Source organism: Chaetomium globosum, genomic scaffold, assembly GCF_000143365.1.
Source record: "Chaetomium globosum CBS 148.51 scaffold_2 genomic scaffold, whole genome shotgun sequence".
Taxonomy (NCBI): Eukaryota; Fungi; Ascomycota; class Sordariomycetes; order Sordariales; family Chaetomiaceae; genus Chaetomium; species Chaetomium globosum.
In genome coordinates, this window is record NT_165977.1 from 513,073 (window position 1) to 526,317 (window position 13,245).

Sequence of the window (13,245 nt, forward strand, 5' to 3'; positions counted from 1 at the left end):
CTCAGACTCCTGAGGTTTGGCCGCCCGCTCGGGCTCGGGTGCAGGTGCGGGTACGAATTCAGAATCTAGAGCCGTGTCCACCGTTCGCTCCCTCCTCTTTCGAGGTTCGCTGCCGTCCTGATCCAGGCGCAGGCTAGAAATACCAAATTTGACGAGGTTGCCGTAGGGAGCCTTCTTGGGCTTCTGCGGCTTCTGTGGCGCGGAAGAGGCAGCGCCGCCGGTAGTCGATGGCTCGAAGTTGAAGAAGGCTTGGTTGTCTTTCTTACCTTCCTTCTTCTTGGCCAGGATGCATCGGGCGAATTGTTCCAGGGGAGGGGGTTGGCTTACGTGGAGGTGCATGGGGTGCGGGAGACTGAAGGGTCCGTCGGGGTCGTTCTCGACGAGCCAGTATGTCCACTACAACCCGACGATGTTAGTATGGTGAGAATGATTTGAAGTATGGGTCGAAGCTCACCTGGTTAGCACCATCGACCTGCACGATATTGTCGCTCGTCGGGTAGCTCGTGTTCTGCGTCATGACATAGTCGGCCACCGGCTTGCCCCAGTCGACGTTGATGGCGCTGCCGTTGACCTTCCATACAAACAGCGGGGTGCCAGACAGGTCAATGTTCACGGGTAGGGTGTTGCCGGGCCTCTTCACAAAGCCGCTAACCGGCACATTGCGCGTCACGACAGGGGTCAGATTGGGGAGATCCAAGCACTGGTGGTCGGTGGGCGGCACACCCCGGTTCGTGGGTAAACCACCGGGAGCGCCCGCGTAGTGGAAGATGGCCGCGGGCGTGGGGTTTAGCGAGCCGCCGCAAAAGGCCTGCCCGCCAAAGGTGACGTTGAACCAGTAGTTGCCGGGGGTGCGGTTGGCGTCGATGGTCACGTCGTAGCGCTGGCCGACCGCCAGGAACAGGCTGTCGACCGTCATGGCGTTGACGGGGACCATGTCGGAGGCGATGACGGTCATGGTGTGGTTGACAAGCGAGACCTGGAAGTGGTTCTCGGTGGAGGTGTTGATGATGCGCAGACGGTGCCGCTTCCCTGGGGTGAGGGTCACATTGGCCCACTGGCCGGCGCCGGTGGTGGGGTGTTTGGCCGTGCCGTTGAAGAGCACGTTGTCGCTGAATGGCGCGCCGTTATTCATGGTAAAGTGGACGAGCTCGTCGGCGCTGGCGTAGTAGTAGTCCATGAGCGGGAACACGCCCAGGTCGATGTCGTAGGGGAGTGACGCCGGGCCGTTAATCTGGATTGTGCCGACTACGCCGTTGCCGTATTGCGCTGAGAAGTGGGAGTGGTACCAGCTCGTGCCGTATTGCTGCGCCTTGAACCGGTAGACTCTCCGGCCTCCGGGTGGAATAGGACATTCGGTGACGCCGTTGGCGCCATCGTGCAGGTTGGTGTCCTTTTGATGCATGCCGTGCCAGTGGATAGAAGTACTACGAGAGTTAGTGCCGAGGTATACATCACTTCCGAAGTCAAGAACATACCCGTTGGTGTCAAGGTTGTTGATGACGGTGACCTGAATCGTATCGCCCCAATCAGCGAAGATCGTGGGCCCTGTGGTGAGATCAGTCTTCGGATTCAGGAGGGCATTGGTGAAGTCTGGAACCAGAGAGTGACATACCCATGATCTTGTCTGAGACCGTATCCGTTAGCTTAGGATGCACAACTCGAAAAAGCACCACGGCATGACATACTGTTGATCAACATGACCTTGTTCTTGACGACTCCATCAGGGCCCGTCCAATTCTCCTCCTCAGTGAGGGTAAAAGTGTACTGTCTCGCGTTAACCTCCGTCCCCGTTATAGGGTTCAAAAGGGGCACTTACAGGCCGAACAACCCCTGTATCAGGGCTGTTGACTTCGTAGTCCGTGTTGATATTGTAGCCGGTGGTCCAACAGGCCCGGTTGCTGGGAGTGTGGCAGCTTGTTTGACGAGGCAGTACCGCCGCTTCCTGTCTTTCTTCGATGGGGACAAGAAGGTCCCTCTGGGAAGCGGCGGAAGGGGGTGCGGCTGCTCCGCCGGGAACCAGAAGGCCCACGGTGAGCGCCAAAGCACCAAAGAAGAACTTCATCCTCAGGATACTGGGAAGCTGCCTGGTGCGAGAGAAAGAATAAAAGTAGGAAGCTTGTCGGGGAATCCTGTGCGTCCTGGTAAAGCTGAGAATGCAGACTGGTCGACAGGACAACCCGCCCCCTTTGTAGACCATCGCACAATCATGTCGTAGGGGGGTTTACAACACATTTGGTCTGATTCGGGATAGCACCTTCTCTCCCCCCTTTCCGAGATACCACCCACACACGAGATAACGTGGGCTAACCAACCCTGCCCGTAGATGAGGGGGCATCCGTGAAAGTTCCCCGGGCCATGAATAGGCCGAGGTGAAGGAATGTGACGCTAGGGGAGGATGGGGTTGGAAATCACCATAATGGTGAGGGCGGCTCGGGTACTGGTGATGTTGGGTTGTGCCTTGCATCTCTCGTGACTCTGGGGAACGCGGGTTCGGCGGCTACGAGGGAATGAATGGAATGGTAATGGTGTAGGGGAACGACGTTGACTAAGGAGTTGATACTAAAGATGGGAACCGCTTTGGGCCATGTTGGATCCCACATCCCACTACGCCCTTAATCTCCGTGGAAATTGTCCTCGGGGCGGCAGTAAGCCTTGCCGGCAGTGCTTGGTCATCTGAAGGGAAGCAACCCGCATGTGACGGTCTTCATTCAGAAGAGAGCGCCCGCTCGCGATAGTGGCTGCTTTGGAGGGGCTCGCCTCGAGGCATGAGGGTGTGAAAGGAGTAACCGAGATCGATAGTTCGCCCACATCTGCAGGTAGGCGGGGGGTTCAAGTCGACGAAGGAGTTCAGTATGGGACCGGGTTGTGGAGGTGAAGCCCTGAAGCTCACTTCCCTGGACCCCAGCGGATGGCAGAGTGAGGAAAGCAACTGTAAAACAGCAAAGGGGGCCAAAAGCTTCGGTCCTGCAGCATGTATTGGCTTGGCCGCCCGTGGTGCTCTGACCTCTGTGACCATCATGTGTCCAGACGCGGATATACCGCTTGGGGCGAAGGGCGGCCAACGGCGGGACGGGATAAGAAAAGTTCCTGGGTATCTCCCATCCTCTAAACCGTGTTCATCCGATGTGTAGCTGCATACTGGACAGGTGTCCAAGCATCTCGTGGTCAGCCCGGGAGGTCTTGGCAGGGGCAAAGCCACGCGGGTTAGGAAGATGCAAAGTTGAGGTGACCTGGACGGCAACTTGAGTGTACCCGACTAAACCCGACTAAACGTGGTGGCTTGGGGCGTCAAGTGGACATGGCTCGGTGACAGCCAAGCATACGCCACATTCTGAGAACATTTCTAGAACATTGGGCATACGACGGAGAGCCGGAACCAAACTGACCTGCCAGATCAATATGATTTGCATGAAGGCGTAATATTGATGGACCCTATCGAGTGAAGATAACAGTGAACATTAACGGGTCGCTCAAGTAACCCCAGGCGCTGAACAAGAGGGAACAAATGCGGCAACTCCACCCGAGGAAGCTCGATTGTCAGGATCGTCAGGGGTCCGTTGTGGTGACGCCCGTGAAGAGGCGCAACCTGCCGTGTAGGGTAGCATGGCGTATGGATTGCGCCATTATATCGCTTTTGGGGGGATGTCACGCTCAGGGTACCATTCCTGCCGCACTGCCGCGCTGCTAGCGGAGAGTTCTGCCCTACCGGTAGGGTATTTAGATTGACATGCCGCTCGTCTCCTCTTCTCTGGAACAAGCATTCATTGGTTGATGATCTTCTCTTGGCGGAGAGGGAAAGCCAGGAGCACCTGGAAGATCACGGCGTGACAGCGAGTATTAGAAGTTCCTTGGAAGTTCCTACCGTTTCCAGGCGTCTCTCAGCCTCGGAGAGAAATTGACAGTGTCTTTCTTTCTTGGCTCGGCTATAACGGCATTTTTGTCAAGTGTAAGTAGGAAATCACTCTTGTCCATAGTGCCGGCAACCACACCGACAGTGAAGGGCTAGCCACACAGGCAGGTATCGAGGGTAAGGCTAGGATAACGTCACGTATCTCTGCGATCGATTGGACGCGGCTTCCTCGATTACCTACACCCTGCGGGACAAATGGAGGTCAGGTGGAGTTCGGTAAGGGGTTAAAACACGGGCGCAGGGTCTGGTTCTTACATCCGAATGTGTATAAGCTTGCGGCTTCCTGTGCGCGAGGGGAAAAGGGAACACCGTCATTGGCCAGTCAAGGCTCCAGTTGGCACGATGTTGGCCCGTCCAGTACCAAGTAAGTCAGCAAGGCTCGAGGCTACCCGGTGGCGTCAACCTAACTTGTATTCGGTTAGCAAGCAGAAATAAGTAACTGGAGTAGGCAGGCTTGCGGACGCGGCAGCCCAAGCTTCCAACCCCAAGTTCTGGATTCGAACTTAGGCGGCTGCGGCGCGCTTTATTTTTGCTGGCAGGCTGACGACAGGTACAGGACTGTGACCGCTGCGGATTTAATTCTATGATGTGCTTGTTCTTGACATCCACGAGGGAACTTGGTGTCCCCCAGGCGCGGCCGATGTCACCACTTCTGGGGGCTGAAACTCAACCGTTCGACCAGGAAGCGGGGATTTGCGGTTCTATCGGGTGGGATCCCAGCGTGTCGGGGACTCAGATCGCCTCGGGTGGAGGTTTGACAAAATCGAGCCAGTCGGGGGACGAGAAACCAGGACTGCTGGTAAAGGTTGCATGTTCGCCCGGGACGTATGCCCCAACCCAGGTCGGTCCCGAGCCGCGCTTGGTTGCTAAATAAAGCCGCCCCACGAACTATTGGCCACATGCTGCACGTAACTCATTGTTTACCCAATGGCGAGGGCTGTAAATCAGCATCCCTTGAGTCATGGCTCGAAACTTTCCGTGACGGCCAACTACAGGCTGTCCAAGCTCAGCGTTGTGACGTCCCTTCGACTTTGACAGACCGAGCATCTCGCCAAGTAGACTATCTGCTCGCTTGTGTCATGACGCCGGTAGTTCGGCGGAGACTTGTCGTCCAAAGCGGGGGTTTATTCACCGGAAGGTTTCCGCCGGAGTGGATTCCTGCCGGTAATTCAACTGTCACAAGTGCCATTGCAACGACACCCGCGATGATGAGGAAAGTGAGACAGACATTAACTTGAATTTACGGAAATGAACACACACGGTGAAATGTGTTATTCCGCGGATTGGGCGCCTGTAAGCATCTGCCGATACGATATCCGAGCACCCAGGGGGCGTCGGCCGAGGCGCACACGGCCTGCTTGAAAAACTGCAGCATGCATTGCACTCGGCAACACGAGAGCCAGGCCGAAGTGCGTCCCGGTAATCATCAACCCCGATTCGCACTCTCGCACTTCCCAAGTTCCCGTCTTTGGGATGCCACATGCAGCTGCGGCTTGTGGGGGGCGACCTTGGCGTTGGGTGTCCAAGCCACGGGAATGCCTTGTCCGACGTCCGATGGGAGGAAAAAAAGGAAGAAAATACAGAGAAGTAATGGAACAAAAACTACAGTGCCGAATGGAACGGTGAGATTTGGTCAAGTGCCTTGCAGACTACCCTGCCGTCACACTACTGCGTAGGCCCGGGAGTTGTTGTAGGTAACCTCGGGGGCTCAAGTTGACAAGGTTTTTCGCACCACCTTCCTCTCGAGGTTTTGTTGGAGGAAGGGAGGAAGGAAGTATTGCAGTCTGCTGGAAGCTGAGAAGCAGAGCACAACAATCCGGAAGGTGGGGTTTCGGACAGGGCCCGGCTGTTCGGGATGAATGATTGGCTGGTATGGTGGGGCGATGTGAAAGCTGAGCGACAGGGGCGAGGATCTACTCCAGGGATGTGGCCACTTGGCTGCTTGGCAAGCGCCATCGTTCGTGATGTCGTCCACGGGGCAGGATGCCGGTTTGGGGGGTCGCCTGTTCGTTCCCTTCCTCTTTGCGGCCCTTTCGCGCTAATATGTCGGGCGCATCGCACCTTCCCGCTTGCCCCACCAATCTTAGCAGATACGGGCGGCATCCGCGGCCTTCTTCAATCCCACCACGTGCTGCTCCAGCCAAAGCGAAATATTTCAGCGCTGCAGGGCTGCCGGGTGACACCCAGAAGTGGGAGTGATCGGCGGCAATAGCCACGCGAGCTTGACACCATTGAGTGGAGGAAGCAGGCATGTGGCACCCCAAAAGCCAGCTTTTCTCGGGATTTCAGGTGGCCAGGCCACAGTCTTCGTGACTTCATCCTGCTCCGAGTTCCCCGGAAATAGCGGCGGAAGGCGGTCAGCCATCAGATCAGCCACCGATGCGCCAGATTGAATGCTGACTGGCGCGGATGAGGAGATTCGACGACATACAATATCACATTCACACATCAACACATGAGCCAAGATCTCCCGGCGTTTCGGGATGAGGGGGGGGATCTCAATCAAGAAAAAGAACACGAGGAGGTAGTCTCATGTAGGAACCGGAGTTGAGGACGCCACGTTATGTAAGGTCTGCAACACCCGGCCTCTTCCACGTTCTCCATGCGCCGTGGCTTTTCACCCCACTCCCTCTTGCTCAAGTACCTTAGGGAGCGAGGTTGGAATGACTCGGACTGAAATGGTGGAGGGGGGAGAGGGGGGTGACTTGAAGGCAGGGAGGCAAAAGTCCTGGGAACAAGTTGGAAGATTCAAGGGACATTGTGACAGACAAACCCCGGTGTGTCATGCATCAAGTACCGGTATTGTATTGTGTGCGCCATCGATGTGAAAGTGACCAACTCGTAACAGTCGTTCCCTCGGCACATTCCCAGCCCAATCCAGTGTCGGACATTTGATGATTCATGTATGGGTGTGTGAGTGCCGCACCGTGAAACCATGAAACCAATAATGAACTTGACAAACCCGTTATTCAGCCTCATCCGAAGAGCCGTTACCCGCTGTGTCACACAACTGACTGGCATGGGACCTGCATATGCGCAACAATTGAAAATTCCCAACTCTGTGTTGATTCAGCATCAAGTTTCTGACTGAAAAATATCGAATTTCCCAAATCTCGGCAGTTATCAGGACCAACCCTAACAGTTTAGTTCACTTAAGTTATGCCTGGCCACCACCCGCCCCCTCCCCCCCCTCCTTCACACACTGTGCCATGCTTGGCACAAGGTAGAATAGTGTGATTCTACTAGCACTCCGTTGTGATGTGGCGTTGGGTCTCCGCGAAAAGGTACGGCGAGGATCTGCTGAGTTAAGAATTGGTAATAACCTCTGAATGTGTGACGCGGGAGCTTGACGCGCGAGGTGGCCGGCCTTATTCTCCCTGCGGCCAAACACAGTGACCGGCTTCGAATCTCCTCTTCTTGACCCATGTGTATTGCTGATCTTCTATTCAGGTGTCGAGATATGTACTTTGGTACGATTTAGGTTACATCGGCACTCCATCGCAGGATGTGTGTGATGAGCCTCTCTCTAACATTGAGAGTTCGGAAATGAAGAGAATGTAAGGTAGGTAAGGTACCTAGGCAGATGCCATATTAAACCCACATCAGCGTAATTCAACAGGTGTGTGCAGCAATTCCCCAAAGGCCGGGTCTAGGAAACGTCGCCTTTTCAAGTTCCTGGTGCAAAACATGAGTACATGCACCTATATGATAAGCCTTGAACTATTATCGGCGAAAAAATGAGTTGTCCAATCCCAACCCCGACGGCTTTGGCGCACGTGGAGGAGCTGCGGAATGCAGATCGAATCTCATGGCAGTGGACGAACCAAGACACACGAAGCCCTGGATCTGACAACGTTCCAAGATGCACATGCAGGACGCCGGTTTGGATCGCTTCCACAGCAGCATCTGAGCAGCCACACTGCAATCGATCCCGATATTCGGCCGCCACTGTATGGTCCTATAGCTCAAGAGTCAAGCATGCATGATGCATGATAAATGGCCGCATATTGCCGCTCTTAGTCTTTCCTGGAAACCGGGACCCCAAAAATGAGCGCGGCTCATTGCAAGGGGCAAAGGGTAAGGGGAAGCATGCGGTTTGATGCATCAGCCACATAAATGGGAAGAGTATCCTTAGACCTTGATGGAAAACGCATCCCTTAACTGATCGATTCACGGCCTTGGTTCTTAAATATTAGACTATTATTCATACTCCGCTATGCCCTAGGGCGTGCCGGACCCTCAGCTATTTAGTGTACAGGAAAACCGTGCCCTCCCGGGCCGGTGAAAAACCCATACCAACAATTAAGGAACGATGCGTTCTGGTGAGTCTACGTATACAAAGAGAGGAGGCCTCCTGGCCTCCGAACGGGGGCGCTTCAGGCCGCCGCTTCCAGCTCGAGCCTCCTGGCTAAGTTGTACATCGGCAGCTTCCCCGAGTCCGTCAGCCAGTCGAGGACTCTCCTCGCGAGCCGTGCAGTCGTGGGATTGATGCCGTGTAGAACAGTGTAAAAGTCCCGTCGTGTCCGAATTCCAGTTCTCTCCCATCTTCTAGTCAACGGTGGGGCCAAACACCACACTACCAGGTGTTCGGCAGTCTCTCGTCCCTCGCCACACTCGCAGGCAGGAGTCAGAACCTCCGGGACTCCCCGTGTAAACAAGAAGTCCCGTAAGCCTATCGCTCCCGTCCGGATTTGAATCAGCAGTGAGCTCTTTGCCTTGCTGAGACCGTCGTGCCTCCTTAGGGTTTCGTTCCGGAATAGCGTCTCCTGCTGATGGTCAAAGTCGTCCGCCGGCCTGGTGATTGCCCTGCCGTCCCGTTCCTTTAACCACCTGGCTTTCCAAGCCTCTTCTACTACCCTGTTCGTATCAACGGTTCCCCCCGTCCAGCGCATGACCGTGCCCGCGGCTCTCTCCACCGCCGTAGGCCCTTGAGGTCCCAAGGTTCGCGGTCGGCCCCTGTTGCCCCTCCTCGAGCTGAGTCTCTGCTGAATCTTGCGGCAAGCGGTGAGGACAACGCTCGCCGCCGTCTTCTTGCCGCCTCGACCGTCGTCCAGATCGGGTCGTTGGAGTCGGTTTTCGAAATCGGCAAGCCGTTTTTTTAGGTACAAGTCCAATGGTGGGACCCACGTCTCTGTCTCGAGGTTACGGATTGGGGTAGACTTAAAGGCTCCCGCCACAATCCGCAGGCTCTTGTTCTGGGCCTTCCCGAGGGCCTTAGTGATGCCTTTCTTTACCGGCTCGCCTCCCACATCCGTGGGGATGTGAAACGATGATGCGCCATAGGCCAGCGCCGACCGGATGCACTTTGTGTACACTTCTCGCGCTTTGGCTAGCCCCATTCCCCACGTCTTTGCCACGATCCTCGACAGGGAATAGCTCTGGGTCCTCAGCTTCTTCTCCACCGCCACCAGGTGAGCCTTCCAGTTGAGTTTCCAGTCCAACCAGACCCCCAGGAACCTGGCAGACCCTTCTGGTTTAACGGGGCTAGTGCCTCCCCCTGGGTTGGCAAGGTTTACCTGTTCGGTTCACTGCCGTCGCCCTTTGTTGAAATGGATGAGTTCACTCTTTTCCGGGGCGAACTTCATCCCCCGACTGTCCGCCCATCGTATACACGTTTCCCACGCCGCCTCTAGTTGCCGGACATTGTCTGGTTCTTAAACACTACCTACCTAGGTAACTTCCATTGTACCGGGTTCCGTAAAAGCGAGCCCGTGGCCCTGTCTACCACAATAATACCCAAGATGATGTCGTCCGGGGTTTCCTCGGGGTGGTAAGCTTTTTGTCTTCCCTTTCTCAGTAGTCCACCAGACTGGAAACTGTTTCAGCGGGAAGGACATGAGCTCCGCGCACGGCCCATTCAATACCGAAGTAATCCGTACATTCACACATACACGCGACGCGTGACCAACTCGCCGTATCCCCTGTCTCCTCCAGGCAACCACCACCCATGCCAGTCTCCTTTTTGCCAAAGTAAACCACCAGCGGATCATTGCATGCCTCGGCCAAATCGCAATCATGGGAACTCGAGGCCTCGAGATAGTGCGTTTCGACGGCCGCTATTACATTCGTCACAACCAATATGACAGCTACTTCGAGGGCCCGTTGCCGCGAGCCGCCGCGCAGCTTGCAAGCACCCGGGCGTCCTGCCGGCGGAGCTCTACCGCCGGATTTTTGACTTTGTCGACTACGATACCTGGAAGACTTGCTCGATGGTGTCGCCACAGTTTCGCACCTACTGTCTGGAAAAGCACCGGCTTGATGATCACGCGAGGATCGTGGCTGGTCCTTTCCTCACGGTACTGCCAGAACAGGATGCAGAGAAATATGGGTTGCTGTCCTTTGACTTTGAGGACATGGAAACGAGGAAGATTGTTCGAATGATGCAGGCACGACACCATCGTGGGGCTGAGGAATATCGTTGGATGCCTGTTATCGGCAGCAACCGGAAGGCGCTCATGGTGGACGTGATCGTCCAGTTTAAGCCGGTGGAGGAACCAAAGGACAAGGTGGATGAAGCTCGTCAAGTTTAAGACGCTGTTTGGTGCCTCTCCCTTTCTATTTGGCTGCTAACGGTAATTGCAGCTTAGCCGAACTCAATCTATTTACAAGGAGGAAGGTTCCCATTAGAGGGGCGCGATGACGGCAACTGCAGGGTCGTGTACATAGGCTGACGGGGATAACATGTGGATTGGCTTTGTTGTTGAACACTACGAATACCAACCCCACTTATCGTGCTCTTCATGGATCAAGATCTTACTTATATCCACTCCAACTAAGATCTAGGCACTCAACCACGTCAGGCAAAGTGTACTGCGGCTCCAAGCCCTTCCCCTGCCCCCCTTTCCCCCCTCTCTCTAACCTCCGAGGGCAATCCTGCCCAGAAACCGCGACTTTCTGTTGCATCCTGCTCAGTTGCTCCCAAGAGGGGCAGTTACCACGCCAAGTGTGTTTATGGCATCGCTGACGTTGCAATACTATGCATAGATGGCACGGAATGGTTAGCTTTTCTTTCCCTCTGTGGGCGACTGAGACTGGGCCAATTAATACATACCCGAGCGCCAAAAAAGCCGACAATTGCGGCCCCCGGCGCGGCCGACATCTTCCTTACCACACTACGCTTGCTCCTCGATTCGGGCCTCCTGCCAGATTCACATGTCCTTCCGCGGTTCGTGCCCATCTTGAACCAGACCAATATCCCTTCTTCGCTAAACCAGCCAGCATCGGATTGACTCTCGGCGGGGAACTGCTGGCAGACCTCAACTTTGTCAATGACTTCGCCGCCGGGCCCGTCGATATGGAATGTGACGGTTGGTTTCTCCTCCGGAAGGTTACTCAGACCGAATCTCCGGCACCCGAGCGGCATTTCTTTGTCGAAGGAGAAATGGATACAGAAGACGACATCATACATCTTGACCGCGACCTCGGTGAGGCTTTGGAGGTAGGCCCCACCGGGACCCCCAAAGCAAGTCCAGAAGACTGGCTTGTATCCCCATGTGTACGATTTCAGTGGCCCAAAAAAGTCTTCGTTTAGATCAAGGCCCGGTGATGGGACGTCTGGATACCATATTGCCGCGCTTCTCAGCGTTCCCTCTTGGTCTTCTTTTGCCGTATTCGTCTCTCGGGCAACTGCAATACTGACAATTCTAAACGCCTGTTTATTTTAGATCACAGTAAGGTTAGCGAGCTGAAAAGACGAATCACTAGAGGGAATAAGTGTTTTCCTACATCAAATCCAACATCCAATGCTGTGATCCGGTGTCCCAGCGCGAGCCGTTCGGTCTGGGGCACGTCATCTGGGCACCCGAGCCAGGCCGAAGGCTTCCCGGTCCTGCCATCAATGCACTGGAGGGCGTGGATACCACCTGACCCGACGGCGAGGTTGAAGCCCGCCAGCCCGGAAATTTCCGAAGAATACCATCGGCCGTTACTATAGCCTAGTCGTACAGCTTCTCCGGATGGAGTGCTCAATTTTATCCCGGAAATATATCCTGAGTCGCCAAGACGGATAGTCGATGCGGAAACTTGTGATATGCCATCCGGGATAGCCACTTGTTTACTTCGAACTCCCCGAGAAGCCTTCTCTGACTGGCAGAAGCTCTTGGGCTGTTGATCCGGCATACTCCCGGCCGCAAGCACCCAATCTCGGCACCCCTCTGGGAGGGGCTCGGAAGGATGTTCACCCCAATGCAACTCCAAGATGGCTGTAGCGTGCTGAATCAGGGCCCATATTCGCTTTCTGTTCCGGAGACGCTGTCCGATATGGCTGTCGGCCGTGCGATGGTACAGGGAACGCCAGTCTCTGCCCGCGATGTTGTTATCTCGAACCTCAAACAACCACGAGCGATCTAAGCCTCCCCAAAACCGCGATGCCCAAAACTGCTGGTCATGGAACACATGCCAGAATGACTTCGATGCATGCCGAGCGTTCAGCACATCCGAGGTCGCCTGATATTCCGCAACAGCAGAGCACAACTCCACAGGAAGCGAGTTAAATGGGTCTTGTCCGGTTCGCCTGATCGGCCTCATGGGCAAAAACGGATTCTCAGGGTCGGAACGCCCATGCAAAGTGTCAGCCAGAAGGTTATTAACGTCGGCGGCCGCGAGTGGATCGGCGTAATACGGACTGTCGAACCAGCTCTCCTGGACGTCTCGGTCTATAACCCGGTCTTCCCAAGGGAAATAATCTTTGTCCTCGATGACGGCAGCCCCCCCATAGTTGTGGCCCCAGTTGAGACTATGCCTTCCCATAACGAGCGGAAGCGAGTCGCAGACTTCAAAAAGCCTTTCGCGCGGGACCGGAGCAGGATGATATGCTTGTTCTAAAAGAGACCAGCATGCATCGTGGAAAACAAAGCCACGATTTCCGTTGATATCCGAGGAGCCCATAACGGCAAACTCGTCCTCGTCTGGATCGTCATAACCGGCGTCGTCCCACCGCGCGTTGGGGTCTGGGGGGGCGATGAAGGCCCCGCGGCGCGGATTGGTGCAACGACCGACTCCGGTCAAGATGATACCTTCTGGGGAGGAGCACACTGAGGCTCAATCAGTAGCTGTTCTTGATATGGGGTAAGTGTCAGCGACTACTTACAGCCACGGAACTGATTCAGCCACGAAGTAAACCCCTCGTCGTCGTAAATAACCCATCCGCAGATAGTACAGAAGCGAATGGGCGGGCTCATTTTCTTTCTCTTGTTCTTTCCCGATTCTTTTTTTTGGAAAAAGCTCGTAAACGGGTTAAAGTATGGACAATAATGCCGCAATCAACGAGAGAAAGAATGGAGGAGGAATGCCGGTTGCGTTGATCGTTGGCTTAAAAGCGGCGAGGACCTCAACTT

The 13,245-nt window shown here is 55.1% G+C and overlaps 2 protein-coding genes across 2 annotated transcripts in view; both read right to left on the reverse strand.

The window, feature by feature from the left end:
• The window catches only part of CHGG_02290 (laccase), a gene marked incomplete at both ends in the record, with an annotated part of 3,052 nt that extends 990 nt beyond the window's left edge, over nt 1-2,062 (reverse strand). Inside the window, 5 exons of the mRNA XM_001228805.1 lie at nt 328-396; nt 455-1,424; nt 1,476-1,545; nt 1,674-1,764; nt 1,817-2,062. Coding sequence (XP_001228806.1) covers nt 328-396; nt 455-1,424; nt 1,476-1,545; nt 1,674-1,764; nt 1,817-2,062 — 1,446 coding nt within the window. The remainder of the gene's footprint in view (nt 1-327; nt 397-454; nt 1,425-1,475; nt 1,546-1,673; nt 1,765-1,816) is intronic.
• A 6,224-nt stretch (nt 2,063-8,286) lies between these two features.
• On the reverse strand, nt 8,287-13,089 carry CHGG_02291 (uncharacterized protein; the record flags this gene model as incomplete). Its single annotated transcript, XM_001228806.1, has 5 exons — nt 8,287-9,426; nt 10,147-10,473; nt 10,962-11,561; nt 11,636-12,942; nt 12,999-13,089. 5 exons carry the CDS (start codon nt 13,087-13,089, stop codon nt 8,287-8,289), a joined length of 3,465 nt encoding a protein of 1,154 aa, XP_001228807.1.
• Nucleotides 13,090-13,245: the final 156 nt, after the last annotated feature.